At 39.5% G+C, this 26,390-nt stretch overlaps 1 protein-coding gene across 1 annotated transcript; it reads right to left on the bottom strand.

The window, feature by feature from the left end:
* Window positions 1-4,991: 4,991 nt before the first annotated feature.
* rad50 (RAD50 homolog, double strand break repair protein) lies at window positions 4,992-24,632 on the bottom strand. Its single transcript, XM_029448841.1, is given in 29 exon segments — window positions 4,992-5,735; window positions 6,014-6,147; window positions 6,260-6,358; window positions 6,360-6,403; window positions 6,652-6,737; window positions 10,664-10,786; window positions 11,296-11,397; window positions 11,585-11,712; window positions 11,892-12,005; window positions 12,245-12,337; window positions 12,458-12,568; window positions 13,269-13,462; window positions 14,102-14,228; window positions 14,484-14,673; window positions 16,700-16,937; window positions 17,554-17,729; window positions 17,828-17,985; window positions 18,153-18,335; window positions 18,539-18,745; window positions 18,905-19,039; window positions 19,335-19,393; window positions 19,729-19,894; window positions 21,145-21,273; window positions 21,867-22,071; window positions 22,204-22,389; window positions 22,490-22,641; window positions 23,432-23,515; window positions 23,718-23,855; window positions 24,491-24,632. Coding segments are annotated over 28 exon segments (3,939 nt in total). The 5' UTR covers window positions 23,847-23,855; window positions 24,491-24,632; the 3' UTR covers window positions 4,992-5,548.
* Between the last annotated feature and the right edge of the window lie 1,758 nt (window positions 24,633-26,390).

Genomic DNA, 26,390 nt, shown 5'->3' with positions numbered 1-26,390 from the left:
GGTTTAACTTCCATTAATGATCAAGGACTAATGTTTTATAAATTACAAGCACGCTAACGATTGATTGATCAGGGTTTGGCAACATATTAAATGATGTGATTGCAGAAAGGACTGGTTTAGAAGAATAATTTATATTGAGCAATTTAGTTCAGTGTCCTGCTCAAGGGCACGTCAGCAGGACAGCTGCATATTGTCATATCAGTCACTTTTTGTCAATTTTTCAGCAGTGGTGGGATGTATCCAAGTGAATTTAGCCAGTAGGTACTGTACTTCAGTACAATTTGGAGGTATTTGTACTGCTTTATCCAAAAGGTATGATTTGTATTTTTATTTATACAATTATTAACAGTATATAATTTATTTTGACCTGCTTCGATATTAAAATGCTGCTTAAACGTGCATAAGTAATAATGAAAATATATTAAAATATATATATATATATATATATATAACACTGACAGAAAGCCATGCTGCTGCATAAATAAACTATTTATAATTAAATACTTTTTTACTGATAACACTTCTGTAAGATTATGAATGCAGGACCTTTACTGCTGTAATAATGTATTTTTTATATCATTGCTTTTCCTGAAGTGAAGGCTCTGAATACTTCTTCCACCACTGTTAATCAGTCTATGGCCATGCTGTGCATTAAACTGATTGAAGTTTATTTGTTCTTTGAAGTTCTTCAAGAAAAGCTTGAGACGGAAGGTTATACAAAGTATTGGGAATATTCCAACAGTTCTATTAAAAGCACTGTTGAAAAAGAGAGTGATTCTGTTGATTTAGTAATGAGGGAGCCACGGTTCAGTAGCGCACAGACACACAGCTGAACACCGCACAGAGACCCAACCACCACCAAGAGCAAGCCTCCCCATAGCTCTCACATTGCATCAAGTCACTGAGTGACGGGTACATTGTCCGGGGCAAGGGGGAAAAGAGTGGTGAAAAATGTTTCTCTCAGAGAGCTCCTCAGTCAGTCAGGCAAACCCGCTCACCACGGCCGGGCAGAGAGCATCTACACAAATGTATTTCTGGGGCGCACCGATTGGTTGAGTGCACTCCACGAAAACAGGGTTCTTCAGAAGTTCTTCGGGGGCTGAATGATTTACTAAATCATTAATATTTGAGCGATCATTTGAACTTCTAAACGTTTCTGTCTTGCCATTTCTGCACACACATAAATAACATAATACTTTTATTGTGTGGTTCCCCCTGGTCCTATTGAAAAGTATCTGATCAAGTGACCACAATTTCAAATACCATTCGTATCATTTTTTTGTTTTTATTTCTGTGTTGACTATTTATAATCATCTTGGTATAATACATTTTGAATTCAATACAATTTGAGACTGATCGAGACTTTATTTTTAATATTTCCCTTTCTTCCCTCGTCCTAACCCCTCCCCCCACTTCCCCTACTATTGTAAAGCGGCTTTGAGGTCTCGAAAAGCGCTATATAAATTCAATTTATCATTATTATTATTATTATTTACTTTTAAAGTCCAATGCGGTAAATGTTACAAATTGTGTTTAAAAATGTAAAATATTAATGCTTTAAATGACACACACAAAGCATCTCCTTACACTATCTGTCCATTTAAGAACAATACAATTTATTTTAATGCTGTATATGATTATAAGTATATTCTAGCCATAGCTTCATAATTTATGTTAAATACAGTAAAAAGAAAAAGTAAGAAATAAGCAAATGTATTTAATAGTGTTCAGACCAGACCCCAACAACTACTATGTTGTATTTCTCTACATGCTGTTGCTCATTTTGGTTGACAATTTTGTTTTTTAATATCACATTTGTGTTGGTTCTTGTGGTATTCAGGGTCTGCTTTTACTTAGTGCCACTGATGTTATTAAACCTTCTCACAGAGCGCTTTGCAGAAGAACTTATTCTGTATGGAACATAAGCAAGAATATTATTGTACATGTGCATAAGTGTGTGTTGGAATCAGAACATGTATAGACTTACACTAACACTATACTAAATATGTTCAAATGTTATTGTTTTTACGACAGAAATGACAATATAAAGGGGTTAGTATACTCCATGCCTTAAAACCACATTTAGAGCAAAAGGAAGGACAATAAGGTTTTCTTTTTCTTAGTATTAAAACATATATATATATATAAATTGGGTTGGATTGGCTTCTAATCCATAATTTCTCATGTGGGTGGGGTTCTGCTACAACCAACAATGTTTCAAAAACATATTTCACAATCCTCACCTCACATTTGCCGCTGCCTTCCGTCAGATAAACTACATCATCCGGAAAGATTTCCTGCATCACAGATTAGAATCAGTTGAATAACTACTTGAGGCATCTTTAGTGACATAAAATGTTTTAATGTTTAGTGTGGACTTGTCTTGGGAACCTGAAGGTCGCCGGTTCAAGTCCCAGAACGGACGAGCTGCCCTTGAGCAAGGCACTGGCCCCCCCATGTAGCAGTATACTAGCTGCCCACTGCTCCTAACACCAGGATGGGTTAAATGCAGAATACATTTCACTGTGTGTGCTGCGCTGTGCATGTGTGGCAATACAAGTGGATACTTGGTTTCCAAGTCAGAATATTTGGGAAAAATTTGCAATGAATCCTAATGGTGGTTATCCCAGATGTCGAGGTGAACAGACGGGATTAACCCACTAGGGGGCGCCCTGACCGCCCTTTTCCTCACACTGTGCCCTCATGGCAACCTCAATTTATCTCCAGATACCAAACAGTATTTAAAAAAATGTCTGAAACACAAAAAGACTATTAAACTTGAAGGGAAAAAATGTGACAAATAAGAATTATTAAAATATAGGTCAGCTTTATGTGCTGATGTACAAGCATCAGTGCAACATGAGGTTATCGTTACGACCAACTGCAACGAAGTGTCATTAGTTTAAACTATCCAGGAATAATCACCAGTCAGCAGAATTGTCAGTTCGGTTAAACAACAATTACAAATAAATTCATGAAACAATCAGTCGGATTAGTCATTCAGACTTTTTTCATCTTTTCTTTTTCTGCTGTGCTGATTTTAAACGTCTTGGTTTAATTCATCTTGAAATCAACAGACGTCTACTTAAATGTGAGAGTGTCAAATTGCACTTAGTACTCAAGGTCAATATGACGTCAATGGTCGTGCTACAAATATAATAAACTTAAATAAATTAAAAGTGAACAAATATAAAAATAAGTAAATTCCCAGCACACAGAACTGAAGAAATGTAATAAAAAGTATCTTTCTGTAAAAGTAAAAAAACTTCCATACACATTCCACTCATAAGATTTATTTCAGCGCTGTATGAAATTGCTATAAATATGTCACTCCAGTATATTAAAGAGCCTTAACTTATTAGGATAAATACAATGAAAAACATAAATATGCAGGTGTATTTGACAGTGCCCAGACTCGTGCTGAAGGAATTGCAGATATAAATTTGCTTAAAGATAATTCAATAACACTCAATCTTTGTAATTGTAGTCGCTTCTAAAGAAAAATAAAGAATAAAATAACAAAGACAATAAATGCCATTAACAACTTATCATAACTGATTAACAAGAAACAAACCACAACTTAGAACGTAACATAAATCATTCAATACCTCTAATCTTTTCCCCAAATCATTTGCAAATAAAAATCAAACACTCAGGGACTCGAGTGATCCGCTGACAGCTGGGAGGTGTTCAGGCTTTTCTCTTGTTGTCCCCACTGAGGTTAATATTCTGGATACAAGATTTGAGGTATTCCACAAGTTTGGGAATTGGTCGGGTGGTGCCTGAAAGCGGAACCTTATTTAGTAACTCTGTGCAGTTTGCCTGAAAGACAAGAAATAAAGTTGGTTCAGCTCACTTTACATTGCATTTGCTTTGTCTATCTAAAAAAAGGTACAGAGTCTGTGTGTGTGTGTGTGTTACAGATTTGGTCTTCTCATTTTGCAAATGTGATCTCAAAGGGAATTCTTACATTTCTGCCGAGGATGAACATATTCAAGTTCCTCACGAGCTCCTTCTCCGCCACCCTTTTACCGAAGTGTTCATGCTTGTGCAGGATATCGTACACTTTGCAGAAGAACTTGTCCTGTAGGGAACATAAGTAAGAATACATTACACCAGGCATACAAATGTCATGTCAAATTATGCAAAATGGTCATTGCAATTTGTCTTTTTCAGTCCCTGTGTTTGGTGCCAATCAGAAAACAGATGCTCGACTCACAGAAATAGTGGTGCTACCGTCTAATTGCAAAAGTTACATTAGTTCTGCTGACCATCACAGCGCTTTAACTATAAGCTACAATGTTACCAAGACAACGCTCACCTCACATCCGTCTTCAACCAGAAGAGACACGTCTTCCACAAAGAATTCCTTCAAAACATGAAATAAATGAGACAATTTATTACTTCAGGCTGGTTTTTTTTCTAACTTGAAAATATTTGACAGTTGTAAAAATAACAAGTTGATCAGATGAGCTCTTACCTCAGTGACAGATTTATTGTACTTTGCAGCCAGGTCAATTATACGGTTTAGGTTATCTGCAGGAGTGTGACGAGTAGGACCGGCAGCAGCTGGACTGAGCAGCAGTGTCACAGCAGATACCAGCAGAAACATCATCATCTTCATCATACTAGTGCGTTAGTGGTCGACCTCTGGAAGAAGCTATTTCAAAAGTCTTTGAATTGATCACTCAATTGTCAGCTTGCCGCTTGTTCTGAGGTCTTGTCTGAGAACAGGAGATTTATACTTGCTTTACCCACACCTTTGCAATGTTACTTCCTTCATTAGCAAAGGAAAAAAAGAAGAAATGTAATGAGTCTGCAGTATGGGTGAGATAAGATTTGTTTGAACAATGTGGTTGATGAGCAACTTCACCAACAGAGCTATGATTCTCTGAACTCAATCTATAGGGTTTGGTTGTCATATTGGTAGAAAAAGAGAAAAAGAAACCTTTCCCAAAGTGTTCAGCGACTCCAGTAAAAACAGAGTCAGATATATAACAAGCCAAGATTTAATGACAGAATGTAAAGAACTCACAAACATGGAACTACAACATCGCCTTCATGCTTACAGTCACTTTATAAACACCAGTGCAAGACTATATCGAAGAAGGTCAGAACTTTTATTGTCAGTTTGATTTATGGACTTTTTGACGACACTTCACAGAGTACTTTGGGATGGTGGGATGGAGGACTTAATATAGTGTTGAGTTCATATTGGAGCTTAGGTTATGGAACAGTGACTTTACAACTGAACATTATCAACACAGAATGCTTCCAAAGAGTTTCTGGAAATATCTTTCCAGCTGCATGAATACAAAAGACAGGAGGTCGCTCTTTGTGTTGAGGTGCTAAGGCTGTTGCAGATCAAAAATGTTACATATTTTACCATGAATATTTGCCAGTGGATTTTCCTCATGCTCCAAAAACAGTAATATCGTATCATTACCGCTTTTTAAACTAAATCCACGGAACATTGACTTTACCAAACCAAAACGAAAGTAAGAAGATCAAAGATTACTGTGCATTTCAAAAAGAGTGTAAAGAGTGCTCAGTGGAGATACGATGAGAGGGAGGTGATGCTGCACTTTGTGATCTCAGAGTTCTGGTCCTGGTTCTTACGGATGCGGTAGAAGTGCTCAATGTAGCTGGACCGACCCAGCAGCTCCACAAAGTCCTCGTCGTGGGTGATGATCAGCAGCTGGAAGTTACGCTGGCAAGAGCGACTCTTGATGATTCTGGTGAAGAGCGAGTCAGAAGAAGAACATCATATTGTCATATAGTTCACACTGTATGAGTACACGCGTCATCAAAGCAACCTGTCGTATTATGTTGACGCAGAGCTTAGTAATAACAGTGTCATCAGTAATAACAGCATCAAAGCAAAGCACGGCTGGAGAGATTGTTGACGAGGGTTATAAATTACAGCTGGCACAGTCACAGTGTGTTTTGGGTAATGCATCGTGTTATTGAGGGTCCTCATGGATTTAAAAACATTGAGTGCGTGTGTACTGACTCTACGAGGGCGTGGGCCAGTGACTCAATGTTGTCCCGGTCCAAGTTGGTGGTGGGCTCATCCAGGGCCAGGATCCCACAGTTCAGACAGAAGGTCTCTGCCAGAGCCAGACGGATGATCAGGGATGCCAACACCTAGACACACAGGCACATAAACACTTAAACCACATGAACTCTAGAGATCATAATATTGTATTAAGAGTTTTATGTGATGCATGTGCTAATAGAGAATATGCTTTTCTGGTACCTTCTGACCAGCACTGCAGCGTCCTCTCATATCCAAAGCTGTGTCTCCTTTCACCATAACTACTCTGTAGTTGTAAACCCTCCGGCGGACTCCAGCAGACGGCGTTTTCGTCCACATCAGACCGGATCTCCACATACTCGATGTCTGGAGAGGGAAGAGAAGAAACGCTGAGGCTACACCTGCACCAGCATGCTCATCGTATGTGAATGGTCATGTGATATGCGTTTTCAGTATGGACGGAGATTATTTCAGAAATGGTGCTGAGCCGCTTGTGTGCACGGAGATCGTTTTAAAACAGCAAAATATATTAGTGACGATGTAGCCTGAGAGAGGGAGGAATAGGAACTCTGCACAGACAAATACTACGTACAAATCTAAAGATTTAAATGCACCTTGACCCCTGTAGGTGCTGCGCCACAGGTCTCTGATGATCTTGTTGATCTCATCCATTTTCATGCTGTGGAACTTCATGATGGTTCTGAGGAAAACAAAAAGAAAACAAAGCTAAAACCCAATAATAGACTAGACGCTATGTTTACCGTCCTACTACAGTAGCCATCATTTTGTTGGACATTTCTCTTTATGTTTTGACAATCAAATGACAGACTAAAGACAGAAGCTGGATCATGATTGTAATTTATAAATATCAAGTAGTCAAACAAACATTTTAATAGCATACAAAATGTTAATAAGTTGCACCACATGGGCTCAAAATCAGCTATCAAGCATGTCCTGTACATATATAATGTAAATATATATTTATATAAATAAATCAAACACACACGTGCCATTCATTTCCCCACAGGTCACAGTGGGCCTCTGAGGTCGCGTAGTGATGTCGTGATGTGCAAGCTATTTTCTGATCATTTAGTTACAAAATGACAACTGCAGCAATTATTTATTGTTTTCACTAGAGTCCTCTAATTTTGATACATGACAAATATATAGGTTGATAAAAAAGATACGAAAGCAGCCAACTTGGATGCAGCTTTCCGGCATACCAAGAATCATTTCGTCAATAATGATGAGAAACTCTAATGTGGTCTGAAAACACCAGAGCGATAACAGCATCAGTGCTTCTCGAAAAGCCCATATATGGGGGATAAAATCGACAAACCATAAAGAAAGGAAGAAAAGAGAGGAAGTGGAGCTTATCCATCCATCTGGGTATCTTTCATGTATTTACACCGTTAACGCAACAGAAGGAAGTCATGGCTATACTTCCAATGTATTGCAAGAGGTATTAAACTTCTAAAAAACTCAAATATAACATGATCTGGTCATGATCAAAAGAATAGAGTGATTTTAAATGTGAGATATATTGTATTGCTGATAAAGCCCATTACAAAACAAAACAAGTTCAATCATTCATAATGCTTATTAAAACTTCCCTTCCTAACATGCTTCCAATGTAAGACACGTGGGAGAATACCCACAGTCCTTGTTATGTGCAACAATATTTTGTTTATTAGAGGTTTAAAGTAAGGCTTCAACAGTCCGGGTTATTCAAATTAAAGTTGGAATCTTCCAAAGTTAGTGGTAATAAAGTATATAAATAAATAAAGTGGCAATGTTGTACTAAAAACACAAAGTGTGTAAGTGGAGTGTTCCTGAAGAAGAGAGCATTTAAACAACCAAATATGATGAAGAGATGAAAACAAGAAGGGAAAGGTCATAGGGTCATGTCAGGGTTGCAATGTTACAAGACAGCTGACAGCTTTTTGAGATGAAAAGGAACATGACAGTCAGTGTTGTCTTCGGGGTTTTGAACTATTATGCAACACAATATGTTGCAAAGTGAGTGAATTTCAATTTAGCTTTTTTTTCCAGTCCCAAATCAAAGCATCTCACCATAAAACCATTTTCTGTGTATTCAGATAGAAACTGTGACCTGGCCCCATGGCTTGCTGGAAGGCCGCTAAGGTTTGCTTTCCATCTTGATAACAGACAATGCATCATCACTGATGTCTTTAACCACACATGTGGGTAAATGATGCTGCTGCTGCTCTCTTCTCAGACAGTATCTCAGATGGTATCTGAGGATGTGAGCTCACACTTCCTTACTGAGGCTCACTTGTGCCTTTTATCCTCAGCTAGTGTCTCTGACAGACTTATCCATAAATCCAAGGACAAAGAATGCCACCATGATGGACTACATACAGTTAGGTCCATAAATATTTGGTCATTGACACAATTTTCATAATTTTGGCTCAACACGACCACAATGGACTTGAAATTAAACAATCAATATGTGCTTTAAGCTTTCAGCTTTCATTTGAGGGTATTGACATCCAAATCAGATGAATGGTGGAGGAATTACAATGAACTCTAGACCTTTTATCTGCTCCTTGTAAATGAACTAACGAGGAAACAACACACACCTGGCCATGGAACAGCTGAACAGCCAATTGTCCAATTACTTTTTGGTCCCTTAAAAAGGAGATACCACGTATACAATGTGTTGTAGTTCCTCCACCATTCATCTGATTTGGATGTAAATACCCTCAAATTAAAGCTGAAAGTCTGCACTTAAAGCACATATTGATTGTTTAATTTCAAGTCCATTGTGGTCGTGTACAGAGCCAAGATGATGAACATTGTGTCAATGTCCAAATATTTATGGACCTAACTGTATATATTGATTTTGATATTTCGGATGGACTGAAATGGTTTTGGGGAAAGAAAGCCACTGAGAGAGCAAAAGACCTCGATGATTCATGGCCTTAACAAACAACCCGTTGGCATTTTGTTTTCAAATTAAAACTCCTTTAGTACAGTTCTTTTAACGTTTTAAAATGTGCATTGTCGTGCTTTGATAAGCTGATGACAATGTCAATTATTTGTACATTTTTATCACAGAAATCAACACTGCAAATGCAAACCTGATGCCACATCACAATGACGCCAATGATAGTCAACGTGATAGTTTGTGTGCTTGTAAGACTTTTTCTGCAGACAAATAGTCAATTAAAAAAATTATTTTTTTGATATCCAGAATAAAAAAGGTAAATCCATTAGGGAATTATTTATTATTAATGTAGGTAAATAATGATTTTTTTTTTTTTTTTCCCAATGTGAATTAAATGAATAAAGTGTCATGTTTTATCTGACCAACAAAACCCAAAGATCTTCAGATTACAATGATATGAAAAGCAGAAGCAAATATTTGAAATCTTTGGTTGAAAAATGACTTGAAACTACTGATGGAATATCAGAATACATTTCTCTCTTTATTGACTAAATGCTTTCAGCTCTAAAATGCATTAACATATATACTGCTTGAATGTGACATTGCTGGGAGGGTTGCACGCATTGCTTTGTGCAGCTGCCTGAACACAAACCACGTGTATGTTTGCTGAACCCTTATAGTTAATACACTTTGGACTCGCAGGGTGAGTAGTGCGCCTGCACGTTTTTAATATTACGGTTTTAGCGACAATGCACTTGTTTGGTAGTTGGGAGCATACAAATAGATATATGACACTTGGATTATACCGCACGAGGTGTGTACGAGTTTGTAAACAGTTTTCTACAAGAATTCAAGGCACCAACGGGATGAGTAATTGGTATACAAATGTTCATTTGTGGGTGAAGTATTCCTTTAATGCAGCTGCTGACCGTTCTGCACTGCAGCTGCTTGCAGCTTCACACCCTGACAGGACGAGCTGCTTCACTGGAGCTCTAAAATCTGAGCTTTGAGATGATGAGCTTATGCGTTTAAAAACAAGTTGAACATGCTGAGACTCCCCACAGGAAGGCCCCGGCCGGTCGGCAGGTTTGACCCCAGAACCTTCGTGCTGTGAGGTGACACTGCGTCACCTTTGCCCCACTCATTAGTACTCAGTAATAGTCAAACTGTTTAACCTTCCAGCTGAGACATTTCTAAAGGCCCCAGTGCTTCCGCGTGGAAGAGTGACAAGAGAACTGACATCGCTGTTTAAACTCAGTTTCCCCAACATGAGGTGTATGACTTTATGCTAACAAACTTCAAAGGGCTTGATAAGGAGGACTCATAACAGGAACATTATCAGAGAAACTAAACCTCACCAACACTACTTGTAAGCCATAATCCCCCTTTATAAACAAAATCAAATGCAGAGTGTAGATGTTATTGTGTTTTCTACACATTATTATCCTGCACTGTTTATTCTTATGTTTATATTCTCCAGCCTTTTACATGTCGGTTTTTTTTTTTCTTCTTCTTCTCTGCGGTTTCACTCTGAAATCGTTCCATCAGATCTGTTTCAGTTGTATACGTAACATTTACACTTTCCCACGCTGAGTAAACTTCTCACTTGCCTGTACTAATACCACCCACTGATATTTGTGGGGGAAATATCACAGTAATATATCCTGGTTATTGTGTGTGTGTGTGTGTGTGTGTTGTGTGTGGGCAACACTTACTGATCAAGGGCCTTGTAGTAGAGATCCAGGTCTTTAATCACCAGCTGCGTTGTCCTCATTGTGATCATCTTGTTTTTGTGGAGCTCATCAGCTTTGTTGTACTGCTCTTCTCGCAGCTCTTTTCTGCAAGCAGTCAGTTTAAAGAGGAAGTTCATGAAAGAAAAGATTAATACAAAGCAGTAATTCATGAGTAGCGATGGGTCAGGTTCATAATCAGAGAAAACAGGAAGTAAAAAGGGGAGGAAAGCATGGGATGGATATTTGATCATTTTCTTTAGGATCAGATCATTTATATCATATACAATTTATAATTTATATTGTTTATAGGATATTATTAGTGTGTTTTTCTTGCCAAATTCATTCACGGCACGTTGAGAAAACTAAGGATGCGTGCGGCGCTTCTCTAAAAAAAAAAAATTGCGGCTGGACAGAACCAGCAAAACAATTACCGGTACTCGTGTTTCTGCGCTCAGTCAGAAGTGATGAAAATGTTAGCGGGGCGATCACTTACTTTTCAGCAGCACAGTTGCACTGACGTAGGGCAGCCTTAGACACTAGATTGGTATAATAATGAACATAGCATCTGAATTCGATTGAGCTCTGTGCTGCGTGGAACCAGCAACAGATCTCACCTGTGATGCAGTATCTCCTCCTCGAAGCCTTTTTGACGGCCCAGTGAAATACTGCGGTTCTTCTTCAACTCTTCCAACTTGCGTTCGGACGCACGTCGTTCTCTGGACAACCACAGAAAGTGAGGAGGTGAAAACATTGTGGCTTACTTCTTGTATTACTTCCAGCCTGACCACAGGTAACGTTAAGAGATTGGGGATGTGTTGAACAGTTAGCGTCTGTGCAGCTTGGTTCCTTTTGATACAAATGTATCGATCTTGCAGAGGATTAATACGAGTGTAGTGCTCTTACTGGCGTAGCTGCAAGACTTGCATGTTGCCCATGTCTTTTATCAGAGCCTCGCGTTTAGTCACAACCTCCTTCAACTCCTCAACACGTTTCCTCAAGGTCAGGTTGTCCTGCAACCAGCGCTCCTGGACCTAATGGATAATAAAATAAGCCTTGCTTACCTTCTCTGTGCATCTTGTAAGTAGGTGAAGTTGTGCAAGAAACTCAGACTGTACTAAGGCTTTATTTGCACCAACCAGTACAACTGTGGACTGAATTTACAAACGTTCTTTAAAGAGGAGAACAAAGAGACAGAAAGACGAGGCCGTACCTTCTGAGTGTCGATGTCCTGACGGATGTTTCCGATCTCCTTGTTGGTCTTCTCTTTATACTTCTCAGCCTCATGGAGCTGCGTGTTGGTTTCTTGAAGCTCAGCCTCATGTTGCTGCAGCAACAGCAGTCAATGTCAATAAAGTTGTTCAGTACTTTCAAAAATGAATAATCCAACACAATTGGAGCCAAGCTTCTACAGATCATATCAGAGGAAACGACAACAAACGTTATTCAAAGAAAAAGCAACGCTGGTGTTTCAGAGTGAATGAAGACGACCATGTGTATGTAATGTCACAAAATAACCCATGGAGGAACCGGCTGTATAGACTATGATAGTGGCCAACAAGTTACCTCTTTGTATTTTTCTTTGTCGTCATCGACGTATTTAGTGATGTCTCTTTCCAAGGTGCTGATCGCCTTCACTTTTTCTTTAATGGCATTGATCTGTCAAAGTTAGAATAGTGAATTTACGATTAATGTAGCAGAAGAAGTTTAAAACTGCTTGTCCATCCGTCCGAGGGAGTAATAGAGAAGGAGTGCAGTGACAGAGAAAAGTGAGTCCACCTTCTCTTGACCTTCTTCCTGCTTCTGCCTCTTGCGCTCCACCAACTCCTGCTTCTCCTGCTGCAGCTTCTCCAGAGAAGCAGACAAAGGGGACAACTGTTCCTTCGCTTCCTGGTTGAACACAATGAGAAGAAAAAAGGGAAAACATGGCATATTAATAATAGACTCTTTTCTTAACATTCACTAGGGCTGAGCAATATGTCGATGTTGTAATATTGTTTCTGTCAGGATATAGAATTAACATAACAGGATCAAGTGCCACATCGATCTCACTTGATCCCGTTATGTTCATTTTGCACTAAAGTATAGACATATAGGCTGTGTATTTAATGAATTACAAGAAATCATGTACATTATCGAGATATGTAATGACCTATATCATGATAGATCACCTAGAAAACCTTTATCAGCAAACAATAACATTTCAAATAGAAACAGATTACTTAAAATGAACATAAAAAAGGTACACACCATAGGATTATCTTTTTACTGTGTACATGTACATGGCAGTAGAAATCACCCGAGGTGAATTAATGCAGGTCGAGCACAGTGAGAATATACCACAATGATACTGCATGTATATAAAGAAACGTGTCTGTGCATTTAATGAAAACATGCAAACTGACAAAATATGATTTCATTATTAAAACTAGAGGGTGAACTTCAAAAGATGAAAAGTATACAGAACAGTAGAGTACAGAAAGCCTTGCGTCCTGCGTGTGTGTGTGTGTGTGTGTGTGTGTGTGTGCGTGTCTCTACATCAACATCTTCCAAGAAGAAGCTCATTTAAAACCAAAAGAATAAACGGTACCCTGATGTCCCTGGTTAAGGCCTGTATTTCAGTGGTGCACTCGGCAAACTGCTCCTCCAGCTGCTGCTGCTTCTGCATGTCGCTGCTCAGCTGGAGTTTCTCTGCTCTCGTCTCATTCACAGCACTTTTCAGCATCTGAATCTGATCCTGCTGGTCCTGGATCAGCTTACGTTTCAGCTCCATCTTGCTGGAGGCTGCAGGGTCACACAAAAAACCCAACAACTTCATTTCCTCTTCCGTCTGACTCCTGAGGTCAACGATCTGCAGCTGTGCATAAACAGCTGTTCTCCAAAGCATGCGACAGGTCTTTAGATTAATTGAGGCTTTCATGGTGGAAACACCTAAATACATCACTTACACTAATCACTTTGATTGATAACGACTTTTAAGGATGCTTCAAGTCAAGTTGAGTTTTTTTCACTGTGCCAATGAGACAAAAAGTCCTCAAATGTTGAACCGATGTTTGTAGTTTCACGTTGAGATGAATAAAGTGCTGCACATCTACATCATTGAGATATTTAGCCTATATTTTGTACTTCGAGTACACACTCCGTTGCTAAGCTAATGCAGTCTAATGCAGCAGTCCTGCAATAAATCCTACCTTCATGAAGGTAGTCATTGTTTTAGGGATAGTGGAATTGTTTACCATTGTTCATGTGTTTACCCTGTGTATTTCATTTTAAGCTTAAAATACATAAAGTAGGGTTACATACATACATAAAGTAAAGATGAGGAAAACAACAGTGGTGGCAAAACTACAATAAAGATGACATAGACGCTATTAAAAGAGGAATTTCCCTCTAACTGGGTATGCATGCATGTTGTCATCCTACCTGTGTCTAGCTTGTGCTGAGTTTCTTGTTTCTCCTGACTGACTTGCTGGCTGGTTCTGGTCAAGTCTACTCCCTGGAGTTTGGTTGCCTGCTGAGCTATTTTCCTCTCCAAATCTTTAAGGTCCATCTGGAAAGAAAGATATGTAGTAAGGTGAAGAAACACGAGGGGGAGAAGGGGGTTGTATAGAAATGTCCAGGAATTGTCAATGTCTTATAGTGATGCTTCTTAAATCACCAATGCCAATGTTATCAATTCTCTTGTCCGGCACTGTTGTTATTAGTAACTTTGATATCAGAAAGATAGAGAAAATGACACGAAAAGAAGAGGATGGAGAGAAAGAGAGGCGTTCAGGAAGAGAAGACAGAGACTTGAGGTCGGTACCTGGTATCTGTCCATGAGAGATATGTCCTGCAAGCAGGCCTTGGCCGTTTCCTCCTCTGACATGAGGGAGCCAAGCAGAGTCTCGTGCTCCTCCACGTCGCCCTTCAGCCTCTCGATCTCTCGGTTCACTGTCTGCAGGCGGTTTCTCAACTCGGGCAACTCCTTTTCCTGAAACTGTGCAATGGAATGCCTGGGGAGGCATGAAAGACAACACAAATATGTTTTGAGCAGAGAATTAAAAAGGGGGCATGCTACATTTCAGTATTGATGAAAGGGTGCCCACTTTCTCTGGGGATTTGTACTGCGCTACGATAAAGGTTTCAACACATCCAGATAATCTGAGAACTGTCCGGGGTTTGATGTCCTGAGAGTTTGCCTAACCTGGAAGGTCTAAGCGACTGACCGAATAAATAAGACAGTTGAGCCACAAGTGTGTAATAAAACTTATTTCAGAAACTTTTTACTCGGTGGTAGAAAAGTTTAACAGTGAAGTTGGTTGAATACGTCTCCAATAAATGAGTACATGATTATCCATGATCTTACTTGGTTTATCAGATAAACAGAAACTGCTGATGACAGCCTCGAGAGAAAACCCCAAGTGGATCCGGCGATGAGACTTTTTTGGAAAAAATTATATACGCTCAACCTACTAGACCCCTGAACCACAAGGTAGATGTTTACCTGAGTACACCACAAATATGATTTGGTTGCAGGCATTTTCTGGGGAGATTTATGCTATGCAATTGGTATATTTATATGCAATTTAAATAGGTTCAATAGCTCCGAATATCATCTCACTTGTTGAAAGGTTAGATATAAAAAGTTGTTTGTTTTAAATCAAGGGAGAGGCTGCTGGGGGATTACACTCAACAATAGGGTTCTGCTCAGGTCATAAAAAGAAATACAATCTTAATCATATGAGGATCTGGCTCCATCTAGTGGGGCACATTGGGAGGACAAATAAAGGACAAGAAAAGGTTCACTTACATAATGTAAAACGGAAAGAAACTTTAAATTAATTGTCCATACCGTTTGGTCTTAATGGTGTAAATACATCTACATTAATGCACACTACTTCTAAAACAGCCCTTTAATTTGAATATAGTGTACATATTTTATAAGTATTGTTTTCATATTTGTATTGTAATTTGATCTATTCTGTGTTGCTTGACTTTTTTTCAATCTATGTTGGTTGTTATGCACCAATACACCAAAGCATAGTCCTTGTATGTTAAACCTTAAATATAGTAACTATACAACTAAATCTGATGATATCAAATCAAGTGGAATATTAGTAACTGAATGAAAACACAGATCCTCCATTTACCTGGAAGGAGGTTATGAAAGAAGTTAAGGAAAACAATACATTCTGAATGGCAGAAGCCGACTTTAGTTTTTAAAATATATATTCTGTATTTGTCCTTGCTTTATTTTTAATGGTCCTTTTCTTTTTTATTTTCATGACTCAAATTCAGTATAGCAATGTACGTTATTGTACGCGGCCCCCGCAGTGGGCTGGTGAGAACTCATCCTCCTTTCTCTACATGCCATACTGCTTGAATGAACACAGCTGAATATCTATTTTTAGTGTGACAAGCAAGTGTGTGTTGTGTGTGCACGACCGGGAGACCGGATGAATACATCAGAGATCTTTTGTTTAGCGTTTTAAAATGTCTTGATCATGGGAAATTCATGTACTCTAATGCAAGACTCTCTAATGGAAAAACATGTCCACTAATGAAGAGGATTAATCACTTGTTTATAGACACAACAGAAGGAAGCTACACGCCTGACATGTCTAAGCAGTCATAAGGAGTCTGCTGCTTTTTATCTTGTGCTGTATTTAATGCCACAGTTTCCTTATAAATCACATCATATTCTTTTGGTTTCAGGACTTGAAGTACAAAACGCTCACACATACAGATTTGCTGATTTTCTTTGTGTTATGTAGACGAAACAATTTCATGATGTCACCTTGAGCTCCGTGAAATTGTGTATTTTCTGACATTTTACAGACCAAAGAAACTGCTGTCATAGAGAAGAGACATTTTCAGACTGTCAACAAAAAGAAATTGCAATTCTTGTGTACTTTCTCTTCACACCAGGCATGTCTGTTTTCAGAGAGTTACAGAAATTGTAATCCGACAATCACTTAGAAAGATACTTGTTTCACTATTACACAACGTCTGTCTTTCCACCGCCAGCTTTCTGCATACCTGATAGGTCTGAGAGCCATCATCTCATCTCTCTTCTTCTCCTTCCTCGTCAGGTCCTGCTCTGTGTTTTTCAGCTTGTCTGGCACCAGGCGTAGTTTGGACTGCATGTCACTGATCACTTCCTGCAGATCAGAGTCTGAAGGGAACGTCCGCTGGCACACAGGGCAGCAGGGCTCTCTCTCCTCCGTCAGCTGGCTGATGAACTGGGTGTACACTGCTGTGGCTCCGGCTAGCATGGCTATAAAAACACAGGTGGAGGAAGAGAGAACAAATGCGTCATATATTAATTCATACTACTTCTATCTGTACTGTGTTTGTTACACAGTACTGCTTCTTGGTTGTCTCAGTCCAAGCATAGACATCAACGCTTCTAATAAAAACTAGATACAATAGAAGGCTGTACTGTCTGTACCTTCATCACTATAACTCGCATACTGTAAATATCCATGTTGAGTAAGTACTTGTGTGAATGGGTATGGACATACATTGTGGGAATCTTTGTGGGCACTGTATAGATGTAGACACTCAAATAAAACAGTGGTAAATGTAGAGCAATAGGGAGTCATTTTGGAGAGATCCACTGACTTTCAGAGGTGCTTAAATACAGTAGTCTCTGACACAGTGAAGGTTTCCAATTCTATTTATCCATGATGAGGTTAGGAGCATCGGAGGGTAACACTGACCCTATCAAATCAGGGACAGCAACAATATGCAGATTCTGAATTTGTCTGGGATTTATTCCATCATCTACTAATGAGTTGTATGTGGTACTCTCATCTCTGCATGAAGGTCTCCTCCAGTTCTAGATTACTATTTGTATCTATGCTTAAAAAAAAGCGCCTTGGAGCATTCACCTCTTTGTTTGGAGATCTTTTCCAAATCATCTCGCAGTTTGCCCAGGTCCTGCTCCAGATCTTGACTGCCACACACATTGAAGAACTTCTCTTCGTCGCTAGCCAACTGCTGCTCCTTCTTCCGTACCTCAGCAGCAATGTGGCTTTTATTCTGCTCACTTGATGCCAGGTCCTTACTGAGAGTTATTCAAATCATGACATAGTAGTGTTCAGTGCCACAGATCTTTTTTTTCCCCATGTGTGAGCTTAAATGTAAAAATAAAATCTTACTAACTTGAGTTTGGCAAGTTTGTCCCTGGTGCTGTTGATTTCCTTAGACTTGGCATAGATCCAGTCCTCCAGCTCTCTTTTGTTGGGAAAGTGGCCGAGCAATGACACCAGATCCTCGCTGTGACGAGACTTGATCTTACGAACCTGCTCCTCCTTCTCAGTCTGGTGGAGCGCGAGAGGAAAGATGAGAGGAGATCCGACAGAGAAAGGCGAAGACGACGGGGGTCGGTAATGAAGAACGGGGAAGATGAAGAGGGTAACATTTTGTAACATTTTCACAGTGTGAAAGGCTCAAGTCTGAGTCCAATGAATTTAGAGTTACACATTACCTTGTCCTTTTTCAGCATGTCCATCTGCGTGCGTGCGGTGGTGTGCGTGTTCAGCATCCCCATCTCTTGGTCGAGCTGTCTCGATGTGCGGTCAAGTTCAGTCTTCTCTCTCTGGAGCTGCACAACCTCGGCCTTCAGCTCCTCCACGTTGGAGCTTTGAACTGCGCTCTGCAGCTCACGCTCCTGAAGAGGAAAGAACACACAAAGTAGTGCGATCAGAACAGGGATCCTTAAGTGACACTTAAGGACTGTGAGAAACCTTCCTGAAAGAAAGACATGAACTATGAACGAAGGGAAAACAACTTCATACGAATAATTGTTCTTAGATGACCGCATGTAAAAAAGTTGACACAAGAAAACGCCATCACCATTGTGTGTGTACCCACCACTTTAGCCAGTTCATTCTCCAGTTCTTGCAGTCGGCTGGACGAACCCTCCAGCCTCTGCAGCTCTGTCTTCACGTTCTTCAGTTCTTGCTGCTTCTTTCCCTGCAGGTCTCTCTTCAACTCCACCGTTCTCTCCAGGCCAGTCTTCTTGTCCCTTATTTCGTCGATGGACTGCTGCTTCTGATGCTCCTTTTCCTGCATGTCCACCTGAGTGGACAGAATCAGGCATTACGGGCATGAACAGCACGTTTATTGACATCACATCATGACTGTGGTATACAATATTATATAGAGCATGGAGAGAAGAAGTGCTGGGACTTCTGTTGTTTCTGTTGTTTTCAGAAATCAAACTGAGACTTGTCTTACCATAACCTGCTTGACTGTCTCCTTCTCCTGACCCAGTCTCTGTGTGACATGACGATGAAAGCTTTCAAGTTGAAGAGTGGCGAAGGGTGGTCGGTCGTAACCCTCCATCTCCAGGTAGGACGACAAAGAACGAACCTAAGAGAGAGATATGCGTTATTAATTATTTTTTTTCTTTAGGTATAGTCCATGCACTGAAGAAAAAACAATGGCACTCTCCGCTAACAGCTTTTGAGTCTTTAGTCTAGTTACTGTACACGGTACATGTGCATTGCTTGAACGGACAGTGTTGGCTGTGGGTGATGAAGTTCACTTGCTCCTTACATTAAATTTGCAGTAACTTTTGTCCAAGTGACTTACAATAAGTGCAGTCGACCTCTAAGGAAACAAGAGCCATAGTAAAAGTGCATAGAGGTAGGTTTTTATCTCTCACCTGAGTGTCGCGGTCTTTGATGTTTTGAGTGTGGCGGTCAGCCTCTAGTTGTAGACGACCTGGGAAAAGAGAGCAGGATTTCCGATGCTTATTTAGTCTTCAGGAGATATCTGTCTTCATCCACCTCTCTGTCCATCCTTCTTTGTATCTATCGATGATATTGTTTTTTGCTTCCACCTCAGATTTTCTAGGATTGATTCTGACATTTTGCGAGTGCACTCGAGCATTTATGCTTTCAAAAGAAAATGTTGCACCAAAAAGAGATCAAGAATAGCATACATTCAATGACACATATAGGTGTACGGTGTGCTTAAAATTCAGTTAAGCAGAAACATCTGTTTTGGAAAACGTTGCTCCAGCACAAAGTCAGCTACATGTGTGAAGCTGCGTTTACCTTGTTCTACCAGGAGTTCAGCCTTGACTCTGTTGAGTCTCTGACACTCACGGCCAGCTCTCTCCAGCTCCTTCTGGCACTCCGTCAGCCTGCGCTCCTTCTCCTTCACCGTCCTCTGGTGGTTCTGGTAAATCTCCTGCAGCTGCTCATCTGAACCCTGGAACACCTGCCGCATACACAGTTCACTGGCTTAGAGTGGCTCTGCAGCTCTATGAGTCCAGCTTAGCAAACTGTGAGGGTCAGAGGTCTGACTCCACTGCGGCCCTCCATGATAATATATGCACAATTGATCTTTGAAGATGACCAGGATAAAACACACAACATATACCTAATTCAGGTGCAACGATGGTTGCATACAGTAAACGCAGTGTTTCCTCTACCATTGTCTTGGAGGGGCGCTGCGCCCCGCCAACAGAGCCCCACGCCCCCCCTGAAATTCAGGGTGTTTTTTTTGTTCCTAGGGGAAACACTGAAACGCATTACATCATTACATTAGTGCATACAGTAAACAAGCAAGACTCTGCGTGCCTTGATAGACGAATGGTTACAGCTGATCAATTCCAGCCAGGGATGTTTGTTTTGCATGTTATACCTTTGCAACATAAAAGGAAAATGTTGTCATAATTCTGACAAACACAAAATGTTTATACGTTCTTATTCTCCACACAAGAGCCCCTTACATTTCCAACAAAGTCATGTTATCACACTGAAGATTTACCCGACTATCATAAAAAAACACATACCCAAAAGGAAAATTTGGCTGCTGACACTTTCTCACACACCCACACATCACACACACCCACACATCACACACACCCACACATCACACACACCCACACACATCACACACACACACACACACACACGGCTGAGAAGCACCAAACAGATGGGAGGAAGAGATTTCTAGCTCCCGTAAGGCAGAGGAGCAGAAACATCCAACAGTCGTAAAAGACATTCATGTGAATGCAGGCCAGTGATGAAGTCGCTTGTGATCACAGAATGACAACAACCACATTCACCATCTGCAGTCTTTCTGTTCGTTTCACATTTAGGTTAACGATATAACTTTAGTATGGATTATTATCAAGCAGGTGTTTAGCTACATAAACCTTCAGAGAGACCAATATGGAGACTTCCTTTCGTTTTCATTTTTTTAATCTCATCGTCTTTCTCATGCATTTTATTTTCTATATAAAAAATCTTTTTAATCCATCCATAATTATCTTTTAAGCACCTTGTAAGGCTTCCCAAATCATTTTAGTGAATGTGTAGCGCAGTCATTTAGTGCTGAAACCAGTTTTTCATTGTATCCTTAATTACTAATTTCTCTCTCATTCCTATTCAAGCTCTCTGTCAAATGTTTAATTTTCACATCATAAAAATAAACTTTAATAATATTACATATTTCTATGTTACCCGTTCCATTGTTTCCTCCAGCTCCTTGTTGTCCTCCTCCATCTGTTGCTTCCTGCTGTCTAAAGCCTTGATTTCGTTGTCCAGCTTCATCACTTTCCCCAGTTTCATGTCAATATCCGTCAGTCGATCCTGAAAAATATTATTGAAATGTAATCAATAACTTAAGGGGCACTACTGTTATACTCCAGACACGCCTTCAGTCATACCAATATTGTGCTGAAACTCATACTTGATTAATTGATTGACTTTGTTTATTACAATTCTTTTGTAATTAATTGCGTTAGTCAAATATCTAAAATGCATGGCCTAAATACAACATATCTGCTGATTACAGCTGTAAAATAAAAACATTAACTTTTCTCTCCGTCAAATCATTGACTTGACTTGTGATGGCGAGCTGCCGTTATTTTTGACATTCAGTGTACTAGTCCATAACAAAAGAGTGTAAATTACAGTTATTTACAACTCTAAACATATCAACAAAAAGGTGCAAAACATCTTGCTTTCTTTTTACCGACAGTCTACTATGAAATACTGTGTTAGTAGTGAAAACATTAGTACAGGTGGTCTATTGATTTATCGAAGCATCCTTCCATGTGTTTTATAAACTAATAGTACAATGTTAGAAAGTTGACCAAATACATTTTTCATTTGAGAACAGAGCTATGTGAAAGATCTCTGACCTACACCATCAGTGCTGTCTTTGTCTTATCAACACAAACCTCCAGTGGATCAATCTGGCCCTCTATGTGCTGGATGCTGTCTTTAGAGGTCATCAGCTGAGCCTCCTTGGTGGCCACGATCTCTCTAATCTGCTGGGCTTTCTCCTTGTTCTGCTTCAGGTAGCGCAGCTCCACCTGACACTCTTGGACTGTGTGACTCTGTTTGAGACGCAACTGACGCATCGTCTCCAGAGCTTTGATATACCTGGGAGAAACACAAAGACATGGTTATACACAGGTCTCCTTCTAATAGCAATGGAATGATTTTATGTAATTTGATGCTTAACATTAAAAAAAAAAAACAATAGACAAAAATGTAAGAATGAGTGGTCTTTACTTGGTTGCAGCGAAGATGGAGTCAAACTTGTCTTTGAGTGCTTTGCCCTCGCAAAGTGGCCAGTTAGACTCTTCTTGGTGACAAAAAATGACATGATTCAGCACTGGCTTTGACACGCCGAGTGCAGAAATCATCTCCCGATCCAGTTCGCCGCACTTTGATGACATGCTCACCTTCTCACCGTCTCTGGCAGAATGATGGAGGTCACATGTAAAGAAAGAGGTCATGAAGAGGTCCAGAAATACTACAAATAAAATGAGTAAAGGAACGTGTGACCGAGGCTTACTTCATTCTTGTAATGACCTGCTCTAAGCTTTTGAAGGAGTAGTTCTTTGCCTTCTGAGTGCAGGACATGGAGCGATGGATAGTCACTTTCTCTGCGTTGACGTCGGAGAACAAGAGTCGAATCTGTGCTCGCACGTCTGTCTCATGGGCGTCCTGGAATTCACACAGCAGTGATGTTGATAGTTCAATGTAGTGAGTCCCACAGGTGTTCATTTGAGTGGGTCCCCAATAAAATGTGTTTTGTTTTTTCAAATTGTCGTGTTAAACTCATGTTTGATGATATACGCTTATAATTATAATAAATAATAAAATTATAATTTAATAATAAAATCTTAAATCTGGAAATCTTTCTTTACAAAACAATATACAAGTCAAATGTGATATAATAAGAAATGGTGTGAAACTTTTATTACAAACATGAAACTTGACTAAGACCGTAGTAAAAAGCTAAACCTCTAAAAGTCTAATGATAAAATAAAATGACACTATGTTATGCTTTCAAACTGTCCCCTGATGACTGAAACTATTCAAACGTACTATCACTAGAGAAGAAATAAGTGGTAAAGTTGCGTTAATACAAGTAGTGTCACCCGATTCATCCAGCAAGTCATAATCTTAGAAGTGAATCGTTGCTTCATTTCATGTAAGAATTCTGTCTCTGGCATCAGGACTATCACTGTATTAGTGAAAATCAAATAAATAAATGTTAGGATAGCTTGGTAGATTAAAATATTGTATAAATAACATATTTTTTCTTTTTATTATGTCATTGTCAGTGTTACTTTAACACACGAGACTACACTATAGTGTGAGAAACTTGCTTTTTTTCCTCCATTATTATTATTATTATTATTATTATTATTATTAAGTGTGAATAGAGCATTGTGGACTGGTGGAAATTGTAACATCCCTAAACAATTAGCAGTAAAGTACAAGAGCTCACCTTTGGATCATGAACAAATGCACCTCCTTTAGATCCAGGTGGAAGCTCTCCCGATGTTGCATATTTAAGGCACTCAATAATAGTCTGGAAAAAGAAAAAGGGTCACATTGTACAAGAATGAAAACATCAAGAGTTTTCAACTTTTGCTGTGGCTACATGGACAAAAGGAGCACAAATCACCAGACCAGCTAGCCTCATCCGAATGCATACCGTCAACTTCTTGTTCATTCTCTACAGGTCACGCTTCACAGTCAACCTTTGCTCTCGTCAAAACATGTTCTCATACCGTTTTCCCTGCTCCGTTGGGTCCAACCAGCACAGTCAGTGGAGTGAAGAAAGAGATGACTTGCTTGTCTTTATCCTCAATCCCAAAGCTCCTCACCCCAAGGATGCTCATCTTGTCTATCTTTGACATTTTTGCTTTCTGAAAGAGAAAGAGAGAAACAAGGACAATGAGATAAATCAGTAGCAGTGATGAAAATAGGGCAGGCCAAGCAAAATCACTAAAACATGTATCTGCAGCTACACTGATAAACAAGTCTATCACGGTATCAGTTGATCAACTGACTGTGGCTGTCAGTTTGCACTTTTCAGCTGAAATTGGCCATAACACACACACACACACACACACACACACACACACACACACACACACACACACACACACACACTTATATATATATGTGTGTGTGTGTGTGTGTGTGTGTGTGTGTGTGTGTTATGGCCAATTTTAGCTGAAAAGTGCAAACTGACAGCCACAGTCAGTTGATCAACTGACTGTGGCTGTCAGTTTGCACTTTTCAGCTAAAATTGGCCATAACACACACACACACACACACACACACACACACATATATATATATATATATATATATATATATATATATATATATATATAAATATATAAATATATAAAAGGCAAAAGTTATTTAGGATACGTTTACTGTTGGTTTGTCTTTTCATGAGATTTGCACGTGCTGATTACCCAAATACTAGTTTCATCAAACAGAACTAACACTGTAAATTAAAGAATATAAGTATAGAAAGACTCCGTATTACCCAGTTAATGTTTTTAGAGCCGGACTGTGTCGAGGTTATTGGGTTGAATCATACAGTGCATGTGTTGAATGTGTAACGGTAGCTAGGATGTATGGGACGCTAGCAACTATCAATTTAGCAGGCTAGCTAACAATGTAAGTTTAGCTATATGCTACGTTGCAGTGTTTGACAGTTAGCGACTCACTGTGCTCCTCCGTGCAGTAAAACACGGAAAAATTATATTTTCGCAAGTTGTACTAGTTTTATATATGCTAAATGAATCACCTCACCTTAGTGTTGTTGTGTTCCTGACGTAAAAGTTTTCACGCTGTGAGAACGTGAACAGCAGCGACTTCTGACGACTTCCGGGAGTGGGAAGGTGGACATGTAAGAACCGAGTTTGTGTACTGCTGGGTGCTGACAGGTTCAAACTCTTCTGCAGCTCTGAGACATTTCAGCTGAGATAAGAGTCACTTTACAAGTTAGGAAAGTTGATCAAATACTTTAACTCGTCCTGACAGAACACCAAACATGCGTCACTCTGACCACGTTGGTCCAGTTGGGACCGTCCTCTGAGACGTTATGATGAATTCAGGCTGTGATAAGCACTAAGTTTCTTTATGAAACACACTGATTAGTTAGGCTCTTTCAACACAGGCTATTGACATAAAGAGACATCTTTATGAAACAGTCCTCTGAGGGTTGACAGAACGAAAACACATTCAGCACAGGTGGGATTTGAACTCACAACCTTCAGATTTTGGAGAAGTCTCTCAACCAGCTGAGATCAGAGGACTCAGTGAGGTGATGACCATGTTTCAACTCAGGCCGTCACTCTACATTTGTGGGGCTTTACTGCAGGTTTTAGGTTATTTAATGGATAGATAGATGTATTACAGCATATAAAATGTTTTTTGATTAATTATCTCTTTTATCCTTAAAAACTAATACGCAAAACAACACAAGACAACTCTAGTAGGTCTATTATGGGATTTGCTTACAATTTGAAAAATAGGATCACAAAACAGTTTATTTTTCATTATCTTTAGATGCGTGTTCCTTAGCTGCAATAAAAATGTCACACACCATCACCATGTTATAGTTTTGAATGCCACATAACAAATTGATAGGGGTTGTGCTTAAATTGTGTCTAGTTTTGTCTGCTTATGGGTGTGCCTTTTAAGTTGGCATTAAGGCTACATGAAGCATATGTTTCAACAATCCATAACTGATCCTGACCAGACCTCCTACCTAAACATCTGATTTTTTTTTCTATTATTGTATGTTTCTGACAATCTCGCATCTCAGAACGTTTACCACAAGGGGACAGTGTTTCCCTGTGGAAAAGCCATCGCTGCCAAGTGTCACAAATGACACCATAGTATTTCTCCTCTCCTCTTTCCTCTCCTCTCCTCTCCTCTCCTCTCCTCTCCTCTCCTCTCCTCTCCTCTTTCCTCTCCTCTCCTCTCCTCTCCTCTCCTCTCCTCTCCTCTTCCCTCTCCTCTTTCCTCTCCTCTCCTCTCCTCTCCTCTCCTCTCCTCTCCTCTCCTCTCCTGATATTGCTAGGCACACATTGAGTATTGATATGACAGTTCTAGTAGCTGTTGGCCATTGCAGTATCTCAGTTATTAGAAGCCAGTTAGATGCAGATGAGATGGCTTTTCTGTTTACTTAATCAGTCATTTCCATAATTCTATTATACATTCTAATAAAATGCAAATCTAAATGTAAAAACTGAATACAGCATGGTATAATTGTGTAGAGGAAAACAATCAATTTTCTTTAAACTTCAACATTTCCAAAGTAAAGGAATGATCCTTTAAAAAATAAATATATATATATATATATCTTTCCTGAACTCTTCTCACCCATTCCAGTACTTAAACGAAACTGAATATTAACAGATGCTGAATAAGAACAT

The sequence above is a fragment of the Cottoperca gobio genome, chromosome 14 (genome assembly GCF_900634415.1).
Source record: "Cottoperca gobio chromosome 14, fCotGob3.1, whole genome shotgun sequence".
Lineage (NCBI taxonomy): Eukaryota > Metazoa > Chordata > Actinopteri > Perciformes > Bovichtidae > Cottoperca > Cottoperca gobio.
Note: the sequence above shows the minus strand (reverse complement) of the source record. Positions and strands in the feature narration are given on the sequence as shown.